The sequence below is a fragment of the Pan paniscus genome, chromosome 3, assembly GCF_029289425.2.
Source record: "Pan paniscus chromosome 3, NHGRI_mPanPan1-v2.0_pri, whole genome shotgun sequence".
NCBI lineage: Eukaryota > Metazoa > Chordata > Mammalia > Primates > Hominidae > Pan > Pan paniscus.
The window spans coordinates 3,809,715-3,823,438 of NC_073252.2; the positions used below are offsets into that span (position 1 = coordinate 3,809,715).

The following is a 13,724-nucleotide window of genomic DNA, read 5'->3' on the forward strand; positions in this document are numbered from 1 at the left end:
TCTGCAGCCTTCTGGGGCTGGCGTGGGAGGTGATGTGGGGTAGTGGAAGGTGCCATGCCCCCTCTGGGTGGATGTTCATTCCAAGCCTTGCGGCCAGGTGTCCCTAGCACCCACTGACTCACTGGCCTGGGACCCATTGCTTTGGACACCTGCTTTCTGTGTTGGTCACTCCAGCAGCCCAGGGTTGAAACTGACACCCTGTGGGGTTGCCCAGAGGTCGGTCAGATGAGGGGATGGGACAGAGCGGAGTTCTCACGCCCACCTCCCCATCCTGACCAGGCCAGCCTGGCACCTCCTCTCCGCTCAGAGGCCCTGATGCCTCTTCCCCCGGCCCCTCATAAGCCTCCCTGGATGCTGCCCCCTTTGCCTTCACCCAGCTGCCTTCCCGCTCAGCGCTGGAGACCACCTCCCTTGTGGATGGGCCCAGCGTGGAGGGAGCAGGCCCCAGCCCTGGAGGAGCAGACAGCACAGACCCTGCACTCCTGGTGTGAGGGAGAGAGGAAGGGTCCCGTCTGCTTCCTTGTAAGACAGGCAGGGTTCTTTTTATTACCAGTGGTGATTTTCTTCTGGGAAGGGCCCCGATGTGCACCTTTTCCACTGGCACCTTTCTCCTCCTTGCGTTTTTCTCAATTGTGAGCACGTCTTTCTGTTATGACAAGGTTTAGCGAATGAAAGGGAAACCCTTTTATCAAAGGGCTGCTCAGCCGCAGCGCCCGGCATGGCCAGTGGACGTCGGGCCGTCTGCCTCGGTGTGGGACTGCAGGGTGCCCTGCAGTGTGACTACGTTCCTCGAGGTCTCCACCGCGTCCTCACTGCAGAATGCGTGTCTGCGTCCCCTCTCTGGGCAGGGCCCCGGGGGAGGAGGGTGGTCTGTGTCCAGTCGTGGCCCAGGACTCACTGCTGGTGGCCCTGCATGCCAGCGGCGCCTGGCCCAGCCCCTCTCTTCTTCCTCCCAGGTGTGGGGGCTGGGGGTGGTGAGGAAAGTGTTCTTGACATCCTGTGGAGAGTGTGGCCCCGGGCCAGACACTTGAGGGGGCCTGCTTCCCACAGGGGCTGCCCCTGGGGGCTTCATCCAGCTCAGAAAAGCCACCGGGAGGGCCCGAGTCCTGGAGCTGGCAGGGTCTTGGAGTCACCATGGTGGGGGGAAGCTGAAACTCAGAAACCCGAGGGATCTGGCCCAAGACACGGACTGCTGGGCAGAGCCCAGTTCCCCCCAGCCAGCCCAAACCTTGCCCCCCACAGCTGGCTGGAAGTTCCGTGCCTGCCCCCGGGCTGATGGCTGGGCCCTTGCTTAGTCTCCCCTATCCCTGCTCTCGGTTCTAATGCTGAGTTCCCGGAGGGCAGGGTTCCCAGTTCCGCATCGCCCTCAAAGGCAGCCTGGTGGGACTGAGCCCGGCCTGCAGGAGGGACCCCACGGAGACGGCGCAGGAGCCGGGAGCCCCCTGGCAGGTGCCCCCTAAGCCCCGGAGCTGCCCCACGGCTAGTGCTGTCCTGGGGCCCTGCCCTCCACAGCGCCTCCGCTAACGAGGGGCTGGGGGTGGACACCTTCCCGAGCAGAGCCTCCTGGTGGTGGATTTCCTGTGCGTCTGGCTCCTGCCCCAACGGACTGGGGCTGACATCCCAGCTCCGGGCTGAAGACCGGGCGTGGGTGGTGGCCAGTTATCCTCTCCCCATAGAAACATCAAGAACAGGGCGACCTTCCCTCAGCCCCCGCATCAGGACAGGGAATCAGAGAGCTGGGGTTCAGCTCTCAGCTCCACATGTGGGAGCGGTGACCTGGGACGGCTCCTTCCCCGCCTGCGTCCTCGTCTACTCACAGGGCTCTTGAGGACGATGGAGAGGTGGGCGCGAGGGCCTGGCCCTGGCATCTGGAGCCTCGTCCTGGGCTGCCCTTGGTGATGTCTGTGGTCTGGGGGGCCCACCTGCACCACACCTCCAACACCTGTGCCGGGCAGGGGCACCCTCACGCGTTTCCTTCCCGAACCAGATTGTGAATGGGTCCGGGGCTAGGCACTGGATCTTGGTCTCGTGTGTCCTGGCTGTGGCCTGGCCCGAGGAGGCATCAGCAGGCCGGCCTGGTCGATGGTCGCCCCCCTTGCTCCTGCCCAGCTTCTGGGGGCGGCTCCAGGCTGCTGCACCCCAGCAGGGTCCCCTCAGGCGGCTACCACCTGCGTTGCTAAGGGCACAGCCTCAAGGTCACTGTGACCTCCAAAGGCTGTCCCGCAGCCACTTCTGCAGACTCCCATCGTGTTCAGTGTGGGCGGGGACCCCCCCACTGCGTCCCCGGCCCACACACGCCCCTGCCTTCCCTGGGCCACCACGCCTGCTTGCTCCATCTTCCCTGCGGCTTCTCCCCCTCCTCCTTCTTCCCTCCCGCCCTCCCCGGCTCTCCGCCCTGGCTGTAAGGCCTTCCGTGTGCTCATGACTCCACAGTTATTTTTACATCTCCAGAAGCCTGCGTCCAACTGCCTGTGTGCATCGCCACCCGGTGTCTGGTGGGCTTCTCAGCCTCACGTGTCCAGGGAAGACCCCCCCACCCCACCCCACCCCAGACATCCCTCCCCCACCCAAGTCCCAGGGCTCATCCTGGATTCCTCGTTTCCCTGTGGCTGTGGAGGTGAATGCAGGGGGAGCGTGTGTGCACGTGCGTGTGTGTGTGAGGATGTACATGTGCACCTGTACACACCGTGGGAGCGTGTGCACGTGTGAGCAAGTGCGAGCATTTGGGTGAGTGTGTAAGAGTGAATGTGTGAGTGTGGGTTTGTGTGGCTGTCTTAGCTCAGGCGGCTCTTAGCGAATGCCACAGCCTGGGCGGCTCAGACGACAGCCAGTCACTGCTCACGGTTCTGGGGGCTGGAGGTCCAAGATCAAGGCAGCCTGGGTGTCTGGTGAGGATCCGCGTCCTTGGTGTCTCGTGAGGACCATGTCTTGCTGCATAGGTGGCGCTTTCTCTGTCCTTATATGGTGTAGGGGGAGGAAGCGCCCTGGGGCCCCCTCATCAGGTACTGGTCCCATTCTTGAGGCTCCACCCTGATGACCTCATTGCATCCCAAAGGCCCCACCACCTAACCCATCGCCTTGGGGGTGAAGATTTCAACACTGGAATTTCAGATTCAGACCCCAGCACTGAGTGCATGAGTGCACGCTTCTGTGTGTGTGTGCACAAGCATGAGTGCAAGCGCATGTCTGTGTCCACGTGTGTGTGTGCATGTGAATACCTGTGTGTGCAGGTGTGTATGCAAGTGTGTGTGTGCATGTGAATACCTGTGTGGGGGTGTGTGTGTGCAAGTGTGTCCGCGTGCATGTGAATACCTGTGGGAGTGTGTGCACGTGCGCACATGCGTGTGAATACCTGTGTGTGCGAGTGTGTGTGAGCTCAAATGCTTGTCTGTGTGCATGTGTCTGTGTGTGCAAGTGTGTGCCAGTGTCTGCATGGGTGTGCAGCAGTGTGTGTGCCTGTGTGTGAATGTACATGTACGAGTGTGTCTGTGTGCCTGTGTGTGCATGTATGTGTGCCTCTGTGTACATGTATGAGTGTGCATGTGCGTGTGTGCATGTATGTGTGTGACTGTGTGTATGAGTGTGTATGCCTGTGTGAGCATGTATGAATGTGTGCTTGTCTGAGTGTGCGTGTATTGGTGTGTGCGTGCCTGTGCGTGTGTATATGCCTGTGTGTGTACATGTGTGTGCCTGTGTATGTGCATGCCTGTGTGTGCATGTGTCTGTGTGTGTGTGCATGCCTGTGTATGTCTGTGTGCGTGTGTGTGCATGTATGTGTGCCTGTGATCATGTATGTCTGTGTGTGCCTGTGTGTGTATGCATGTAGGAGTGTGTGTGTGCGTGTATGTGTGCACGTGTATGAGTGTGCATGTCTCTGTGTGCGTGTGCCTGTGTATGTGTGCATGTCTGTGTGTGTATAAGTGTGTATGTGCGTGCTTTTGTGCACGTGTGTGGTGCCTGTATGTGTACGTGTGCCTGTGTATGCATGAGTGTGTGTGTGAGTGTGTGTGCCTGTGTATGTGTATGAGTGTGCATGTCTGTGTGCATTAGTGTGTGCCTGAGTGTACATGTGTGTGCCTGTGTGTGCGTGCATGTATGTGTGTGCACAGTGTGTGTGCGTGTATGTCTGTGTATGAGTGTGCATGTGTGTGTGTGTGTGAGTGTGCATGTATGAGTGTGTGTGTCTCTGTGTGAGTGTGCGTGTGTGCCTGCTTGTTCCACATGGTCTCTGTGCCTTGGCCTCTCCTGGTGCCTCTTCCTCGTTTGTCTCCTTTCAGCATCACGACCCGGTGCCCTCCACCCAGCCCAGTGCTGCCTGTCAGAGCCCCGGGAACCCTCCAAGTTCTGCAAAAGCCTTCCCTGGCCAGGTTGCAGCCAATGCCCGCAGCCAGAGGGTGGGTGGGCAGGGCTGATGGTGGTTCCTCAGCCGCCGGGCAAGAGACCCCCACCCGGAGGGTGGGTGAGCAGGGCCGATGGTGCTTCCTCAGCCGCTGGGTGAGAGACTCCCAGGTGCCCAGGCCTCCTGGGAGGGTGTGGCTGGGGCCCTCTGGGCCTGGCGCCCGGGAAGCTGGCCGGTGGCCATCCACTCCTGAGTCCCCCAGACCTGTGTCTACCCGGCACACGTGCTGTGTCCCAGGGAGAGCCGCTGCGTCCTGGGGCTCTGGTGTCCCGGCCTTGACCTGGCTTGGTCTCAGCCCTGGGCCTGGAGCTTCCATCTCTCTGGTACCAGTTCCTGCAGCGCTTTGCCCCCTGGCACTCCCCGAGAGATGCACTTTAAAAACAGGATCGATTTATTGTCGGTGATGAGGAGAGGGCGGCCTGAGCGTGAGGGGGTGGGCGTCAGCTGCCGGAGAAGCTTCCGCCAGGCAGGAGGGACGAGCGGGCCCCCAGCTCTGACCTCTCCGCTTCTGTTCATGTTTGAAAATGAAATCGGTGGTTTGGGTGGTCGTCAGTTTCCTGTGGCCAACAGAAGAAAGCACCACAGCTGGGCCTTCAAACAACGAGAATTCACCCACTGAGTCCTGGGAGTTAGAGCTCTCCAGTCGAGGGGGCCGTAGGGCCACCCTCCCTCCAGGCTTCCCAGAGGGGCTCCTTCCTGCCTCTCCCAGCTCCTGCTAGACACAGGTGTCCCTTGGCTGTGGCCTCAGCGCTCCAGTCCCTGCCTCCGTCCCCATTCAGGTGACCTTCCCTGTGTCTGCGCCTCCTGTTCTCCCCCTTACAAGGACACTTGCTGCTGCGTTCAGATAATCCAGGATCCTGAACTCGATTACATATGCAGAAACCCTGTTCCCAAATAAGGACATACAGGTTCCGGGGTCGGGAGTGGACACGTCTTGCTGGGGGCCACGCTCAGCCCCTGCCTGTAAGTGCTCCTGGATTTTCAGGCGTTCCCAAGGTGCAGGGTGTGAGTCTGCATTTGTAGACAGAGTCCAGAAAAATCAGACAGGCTGAGGGGTGGCGTCCGTGAATCAGAAAAAGGTCTGAGGGTCGAGCGTGGGTTCAGCATGCGCCCCACCACCAGCCTTGCAGGAGTAGAGGTCTAGGGTGGGGCCGGCTGGCTTGTGGAAGGTGTGAGAAGCCGTCGTGGCAAATTCAACTCTTGGCCAGGAGTCGGCTCACTGTGGTCTCTGGGCCAAATCCTGCCGGAACCTGTTTTTGTAAATAACGTTTTATTGGCTCGCAGCCATTCCCACACGTGTCATCTGTGGCTGCTTTCCAGCTAAGTACGGTAAAGGAGACTTTAAGCTCAATCAAGCCAAAAGGGTGACGTCGGGCTCTTTACAGGCAAGCTCCTGACCCCAGTCCTGACTGTATTATTGGGAATGTAACTTGTTGAACAAAGGAGGTGCTGGTTGGGGGCAATGGAAGGAACTGGTTGTTATCAGGTGCCGGAGCTGTCTGCCGGGGTGTGGCCAAGGTGCCACCACCACAGAGCAGAGCCACAGGGGAGGAAAGGTCCCTGCCTGACTTCTGGGTGATCAGCCCACCAAGGCTCCGAGGAAGCTGAGGCCCTCGAGGTGGAAGGTGGCGGATGGTTGGCCAGTGTGTGCCCCTTGCTGAGCACTGAGGGTGAGCCATGGGTCACCTGGTCCCTCTGTGCATGGGCAGCCAGATTGCAGGGAAGACGCTCTGGCCTTATAGCTGGTAACGCAGACAGATGTGTACCTGAATATGCAAGCATGTATTGAGTGCGTACTGCACACAGGGCCTCCACACCTTCCTGCAGATGGTCCTTACGGCATTGCTGCAGGTGGGGGTGCCACTGTCCCCAGGTCACAGATGAGGAAACTGAGGCCAAGATCCCAAGGCCATGCAGCTGGGAGGTCAGAGCAGGGATTCCCAGGGGCCTCGCCCCTTAGGGGAAGGGAGTGAAGGGGTGGTCTGTGTGGTGCGTGATTATCCTCAGTGGAAGTTTCAACATGGGTGTGGCTCAGCTTTTTAGGGTCCCCCAAGGCAGAGGTGGCCCGGGCCCCTGCAGCGATCTCACAACACACTTCAACTGCAGAGGGTAGAGACTGCGGGCTGTCCTCCGGCTCAAGCGGCCCTGGGGCCCCCGTCCTGCGCGGAGCCACCCGTGTTCATGCTGTTCCCACACACCGTCATTTCTTGGGTGCTCTGGTGACGCATTTGAGGGACATTGCTGTTACGGCGAATTCCGATTACGCCGCTGTGTTTGATTTCTCTCTCGGGGCCGGGCGTCCTGCTTCCTGCCTTGGAGTTTCCAGAGGGGGCCAGGAGATTGTCTGGAAAGCCTCAGCTGGGCAGGCAGAGTTCTGTAGGTGCGGGAATGAGGGGGCTTCTTTCTCAAATTGGGAATGCCTAGCTTTTTTCTAGCTGTAAACGTCTCAGACACTGCGGACAGATCCTCCAATGGGAAGTGAACGCCCTGTCGCCGCGCCCACACCGCGCCTTGCTTTTGCGAATCGAGTTTCCTGGCATGCAGCTGCGCCCGTGGGTCTACACGTGGTCTGAGGCTGCTTTCACGCAGCAAGGGTGGCGGTGCTGAGTAGTGGCCGCAGAGCCTGTGTGGCCCTGAAAGCTGCATGCTCGCCCTCTGGCCCCTTGCAGAGGAAGCTTGCTGACCGCTGGCCCCTGTGGTCACACAGACCCCCTGGCTCTGCGGGCTGCGGCCATGTGGCCCGGGGAGGTGGGCACGGCTGGGGAGGGAAGCTGAGCACCATGTCTGCTCTGGACTCCACTGCAAAAATGAGTGTCTGCGTCAAATTCATTTGGGATTTTGGTTCTCACGTGGCTTTGCGGGGCCTGTGTGAAGAGTGAGCACCTGCTTTTCAGAGCTTCAGATGACACGTCATTCTGCAATCCTCTTCGGGGGCATTCTCCCCCATCCCCTCCTGCATGCTCACAGGGATTTGGGGTGTTTGTACGAGGTCCCAAAACCTACACCCTCGCCGAAGCCGGGTATCCTGGAGCCCAGCTGCCGGGGGCCTAGGTGGGAGGAGGCCTGGTCGTCAAGCCTGGAGCCATGCCGGGAGGGCCGGGAGTCTTCCTGCGCCGTCCTCTCTGCTCTCTCAGGCAGACCTGCTGCCCCCGCCATTCACAGGCGTGTCCCCGGGCCAGGGGGTTCGCCCAAGGCCACACAGGGACTGTGCTGTGCCAGGTTTGAGCTGCACCTGGTGGAGTGGACGGCACCAGCCGGTTGCCTGTGGTGACAGTGACGTTGGAAAATGGGAAGGTGGGGGTGGGGACGGGGACCCGAGTTGCCCTGGAGGGTCCGGGAGGCAGAACGCAGGCAGGTCCCCAGCAGCCGAGGAAGAGACCAGGGCCTGCTGCGCTGGGCAGTGGCCGGGTGGATGGGGATGGGACCCAAGGCCCATCGACCTCCCCTACTCCCTGGGGCTGAAGCTCAGCCACAACCTGGGAACTAAAGGAACCAGGAGGGGCGGTGGGTCTCGAGGCAGCAGGGAGTGGGCACAGGTGTGGCTGGCAGGGCGGCAGGATAGGAGCGGGCTGGCAGAACCAGGGCAGGAGGCCACAGCCACTGGGCAGGCCCCACGCTGGGCCCCCAAGCCCCTGACCACAGATCCTGCAGCCCTCAGTGTGGCCCAGGGGGCTCCAGGGCCTGGGACAGGGCAAATCCGCTGGTGAAGGTCCAGAACCCAGTCATGGGAGCCAGCGTCGGGGGCCGGGCACAGACATGAATATTCTGAGTTCATTTCTGCTCTTGCAGCCTGTGGGTCTTGCAAGGGGAGGGGATCGCCCCATTTTGTATGCCGGGAGTCGAAGCCTTGGCATGGCTGAGTGGCTGGCTTGAGGTCATGACCCCAGCCTGGGTCTCTGCACTGTCACGGCCTCCCCGGGGACGCCAAGGGTGCGGGCAGGCAGTGTTGGCTGGCGTCCCTGACGGCCACGCTCCTTGCAGACTGCCTGCTGATGCTGGTCTACAAGGACAAGTCGGAGCGTACCAAGGGCCTGCGGGAGCGCAGCAGCCTGACGCTAGAGGACATCTGCGGGCTGGAGCCCGGCCTGCCCTACGAGGGCCTGGCCCACACGCTGGCCATTGTCTGCCTGTCCCAGGCCATCATGCTGGGCTTTGACAGCCACGAGGCCATGTGTGCGTGGGATGCCCGGATCCGCTATGCGCTCGGCGAGGGTGAGTGACGGGGGCCGGGGCCGGGCGGGGGCTCCCCGTTCAGGTGTGCCGGGGCCCCTCACCAACGTGGGCTGCAGAGGTGGGAGCGGCTCCAGGGAACCGTGCAGGAAGATGGGACATTCATGGGTGCCTTAGGGTGGACTGAGCTCCAGCCTGGGGGTGCCCACGAGGGTTTGGGAGGGGGAGTCTGCTGGGCTATGGTGTCTTTAGAGCTCCCTAGCCTGACCGTTAGTTACAACTGGAGCCTTTAACCCAAGCTGGTGGCCTTTGGAGGGACGTGGCTTCCCAAAGCCCTGCCCTTTGCTTCCTATACTGGACAGTGGAGCCCAGAGCCTGGGTAGGAAGCAGAGCCCCAGGCTGGGCGGTCCCACCCCAGCTTCCCCCCAAAACAGGATGGGAGGGAGGGAGGGAATAGAGGGAGGGGAGAGGGAGGGGAAGGGAGTGCTCCCCTGTGGAACTGGCCCTGGAAGAGGTGGAACGTCAGTCCTGGCCCTGCAGGGGCTTCGAATGGGTGCCTGGGGGCCTCTGGGGGCTGAGCTGCCCTGGAGCTGTGAGCAGAGGTGGGTGGTGATGGGGCCCTGGGCACTCAGCGGCAGAGCAAGCATAATCCTCCATCTCCTAAGAAACCAAAATCAGTGCCAAAACCCCATAATGAGCAAAACAGTAGAATGTCCACTGAGTTGAGTCCTGGTCCTACCCTGGCACCCACCCAAGAATCCCAGCAGCCCCAGCTGCCCTCGCTTTACAAACTTGCTATTTTAGGCTGGGCACGGTGGCTCATACCTGTAATTCCAGTACTTCGGGAGGCTGAGGTGGGTGGATCACCTGAGCCCAGGAGATAGAGACCAGACCACCCTGGGCAACGTGGCAAAACCTCGTCTCTACTAAAAATACAAAAATGATGGCCAGGTGCAGTGGCTCACGCCTGTAAACCTTGTGCTTTGGGAGGCCAAGGCGGGCAGATCACCTGAGGTCAGGAGTTCGAGACCAGCCTGGCCAACATAGCGAAGCCCCGTCTCTACTAAAAATAGAAAAATTAGCCTGGTGTGGTGGTGGGCACATGTAATCCCAGCTACTCAGGAGGCTGAGACAGGAGAATCGCTTGAACCTGGGAGGCAGAGGTTGCAATGAGCTGAGATCGCGCCATTGCACTCCAGCCTGGGTAACAGAGTAAGACTCCATCGCAAAAAAAAAAAGAGCTGGGAGGTGGAGGTTGCGGTGACCTGAGGTTGTGCCACTGCCCTCCAGCCTGGGCGACAGAGTGAGACCCTGTCTCAAAAAAACAAACACAAAAAAACTTGCTATTTTGATCAGCATGGACTCTGCATAACTTTACTTTTTAAAATATTGATTAAAATATCCTGGCCCTTGATGGCTGAGTTCTTTGGCCTTGGAGGTGAGTGTCCCGCTCCCCCAGTCTTGTCCCCAAGGCAGCAGCCCCTCCTGCTCCATTGAGTGGGGAGAGAGAAGCTGGGGGCTTAGTGGGAGGAGGTGCGGTTGGCTCTGCAGGAGGGCGCAGGGGAAGGAGACATTAGGAGGGAAGAACTGCATCTTTCCAGAAAGTTCTCCCGTTGGGGGTTCCCTCCAGCCTGGCTCAGCGGCATGGGTCTGCTTCCTTCATCCGCTGGCGCAGGGCCATGGCACAGAGGCCGCCGGGCACCGCCCAGGCAGCTTCATCTTGATAGAACGTGGCCTGACAAGGATGCACCTGAGGCCACAGCTTGGAGCAGGTAGAGGAGGCAGAGAAGGGGGAGGTGGGATGGGAACAGGGGTCCCTTTGGCTCTGGGGGTTGGAGATGGAGCAGGTGGGGCCCCTGGTGGGGAGGCTGCTGTCTGCCTGGTGTGCTGACCTGGGAAGACAGGGGAGGCGGGGACAGCATTCAGGACCACTGTCCTCTCTGAGGCTTTCAGGGGCAGGGGCCTGGGCAGAGCCAGTGGACAGGACCATGGGGGTGCTCAGGGTTTGGGTGAATGGCCACCTGGATGGAGAGAGGGCCGGTGGTGCCCTGAGGTTCCCGTGGCCAGGCTGGGGCCTCAATACAGACTCCAGACTCTCCGCACCCGAACTGGAGGCTGGGGGATCCCTGAGCCTCGGTTTCCCCTTCTGTGATGGAGCCACACAGCTGTGGAGAGAGAGCCTTCCTGGAGAGGAGGTGCTGGGGGTGGGAGCCCAGCCAGGGCACTCAGCTGCCCTGTCCTCCCTAGCACCTCCGTGGTGGGAGGGGAGGGAGGTGGAGGTCTGAGATCAGGCCCCTCTGGGACTTCCTTGCCCCTGAACAAAGATAGTTCCTGGGAGGATGGCAAGGAGAGAAGTGCAGCCCCCAGTCCCCCTCGTGGCTGTGAGGAGTGCCATTTGCTCATCCTGCCGTCGCTGCCTCCCCGGCTGACACCTGGGCGGCTGCCCCCACCTGCCCCAGCCTGGCCCCTGCCGCCTCCTCCCGAGATGCCCTCTCACCCCACCTGTCCACAGTGGCCCCTGTTGCCTCCTCTCATGATGCCCTCTCGCCCCGCCTGACCGTGATGCCCTCTCGCCCCACCCGACCGTGATGCCCTCTCGCCCCACCCGACCGTGATGCCCTCTCGCCCCACCCGCCCGTGATGCCCTCACCCCACCCGCCCGTGATGCCCTCTCGCCCCACCCGCCCTCGATGCCCTCTCGCCCCACCCGCCCGTGATGCCCTCTCACCCCACCCGCCCGTGATGCCCTCTCGCCCCACCCGCCCGTGATGCCCTCTCGCCCCACCCGCCCTCGATGCCCTCGCCCCACCCGCCCTCGATGCCCTCTCGCCCCACCTGCCCGTGATGCCCTCTCGCCCCACCTGACCGTGATGCCCTCTCACCCCACTCGCCCATGATGCCCTCTCGCCCCACCCGCCCGTGATGCCCTCTCACCCCACCCGCCCGTGATGCCCTCTCGCCCCGCCAACCCATGATGCCCTCTCACCCCACCCGCCCGTGATGCCCTCTCACCCCACCTGACCGTGATACCCTCTCACCCCACCCGCCCGTGATGCCCTCTCACCCTACCCGCCCGTGATGCCCTCTCACCTCACCCGCCTGTGATGCCCTCTCGCCCCGCCTGACCGTTATGCCCTCTCGCCCCACCCGCCCATGATGCCCTCTCACCCTGCCCGCCCGTGATGCCCTCACCCCGCCTGCCCATGATGCCCTCTCACCCCGCCTGCCCATGATGCCCTCTCGCCCCGCCTGACCATGATGCCCTCTCACCCCACCCGCCCGTGATGCCCTCTCACCCCACCTGACCGTGATACCCTCTCACCCCACCCGCCCGTGATGCCCTCTCACCCCACCCGCCCGTGATGCCCTCTCACCTCACCCGCCTGTGATGCCCTCTCGCCCCGCCTGACCGTTATGCCCTCTCGCCCCACCCGCCCATGATGCCCTCTCACCCTGCCCGCCCGTGATGCCCTCACCCCGCCTGCCCATGATGCCCTCTCACCCCGCCTGCCCATGATGCCCTCTCGCCCCGCCTGACCATGATGCCCTCTCACCCCACCCGCCCTCGATGCCCTCTCGCCCCACCTACCCGTGATGCCCTTGCCCCACCTGACCGTGATGCCCTCTCGCCCCACTCGCCCGTGATGCCCTCTCGCCCCACCCGCCCGTGATGCCCTCTCGCCCCACCCGCCCGTGATGCCCTCGCCCCACCCGCCCATGATGCCCTCTCACCCCACCCGCCCGTGATGCCCTCTCGCCCCGCCAATCCATGATGCCCTCTCACCCCACCTGCCCGTGATGCCCTCTCACCCCACCTGACCGTGATACCCTCTCACCCCACCCGCCTGTGATGCCCTCTCACCCCACCCGCCCGTGATGCCCTCTCACCTCACCCGCCCGTGATGCCCTCTCGCCCCGCCTGACCGTGATGCCCTCTCGCCCCACCCGCCCATGATGCCCTCTAGCCCCACCCGCCCATGATGCCCTGTCACCCTGCCCGCCCGTGATGCCCTCACCCCGCCTGCCCATGATGCCCTCTCACCCCGCCTGCCCATGATGCCCTCTCGCCCCGCCTGACCATGATGCCCTCTCACCCCACCCACCCATGATGTCCTCTCACCCTGCCCGCCCATGATGCCCTCTCGCCCCGCCTGACCGTGATGCCCTCTCGCCCCACCCGCCCGTGATGCCCTCTCGCCCTGCCCGCCCGTGATGCCCTCACCCCGCCTGCCCGTGATGCCCTCTCACCCCGCCTGCCCATGATGCCCTCTCACCCCACCCGCCCATGATGTCCTCTCACCCTGCCCGCCCATGATGCCCTCTCGCCCCGCCTGACCGTGATGCCCTCTCGCCCCACCCGCCCATGATGCCCTCTCACCCTGCCCGCCCGTGATGCCCTCACCCCGCCTGCCCATGATGCCCTCTCACCCCGCCTGCCCATGATGCCCTCTCACCCCACCCGCCCATGATGCCCTCTCACCCTGCCCGCCCGTGATGCCCTCACCCCGCCTGCCCATGATGCCCTCTCACCCCGCCTGCCCATGATGCCCTCTCACCCCACCCGCCCATGATGCCCTCTCACCCTGCCCGCCCGTGATGCCCTCACCCCGCCTGCCCATGATGCCCTCTCACCCTGCCTGCCCATGATGCCCTCTCACCCCACCCGCCCGTGATGCCCTCTCGCCCCGCCTGCCCGCAGTGCATAGGTTCCATGTGACAGTGGCTCCAGGCACCAAGTTGGAGAGCGGCCCGGCTACCCTGCACCTCTGCAATGATGTCCTCGTCTTGGCCAGGGACATCCCCCCGGCTGTCACGGGGCAGTGGAAGCTGTCCGACCTCCGGCGCTACGGGGCCGTGCCAAGCGGATTCATCTTTGAAGGCGGGACCAGGTGTGGGTACTGTAAGTACGGATGTGTGGGGTCACTGGGCAGCAGCAGCACCCCCCACTTCCCCCGAGAACTGCTGGCTTCGGGCCGACCGACCCCACTTGCAGGCTGGCCTGCTGGCATTTCCAGAATGCGCCGGCAGGTGGACGGAGTCTCCCCACGCTCGATGTCCGAGGTCCTCTGCCCGCAGGAACCTCAGTGTGGAGTTTCGAGGAGGGGCCTCGGCTACCTCTGCTCTTCCTCACTGGAGGGAGAGAGTTCAGGGATGC

The 13,724-nt window shown here is 62.5% G+C and overlaps 1 protein-coding gene across 6 annotated transcripts in view; it reads left to right on the forward strand.

Moving 5' to 3' along the window:
• Nucleotides 1-13,724, forward strand: part of DOK7 (docking protein 7) — a 40,329-nt gene that overhangs the window by 1,785 nt on the left and 24,820 nt on the right. For 2 of the 6 annotated variants that reach the window (XM_055111163.2, XM_055111164.2), the window contains exon 3: nucleotides 8,381-8,611. The exons of 1 other annotated variant lie outside the window; for it this stretch is intronic. In XM_055111163.2, the coding sequence (XP_054967138.2) occupies nucleotides 8,381-8,611 (231 nt within the window). Of the gene's footprint in view, nucleotides 1-8,380; nucleotides 8,612-13,268; nucleotides 13,470-13,724 lie in introns of those variants that run through there. 3 more of the 6 variants (XM_034958281.3, XM_063603676.1, XM_063603675.1) reach the window with 3 other exon arrangements.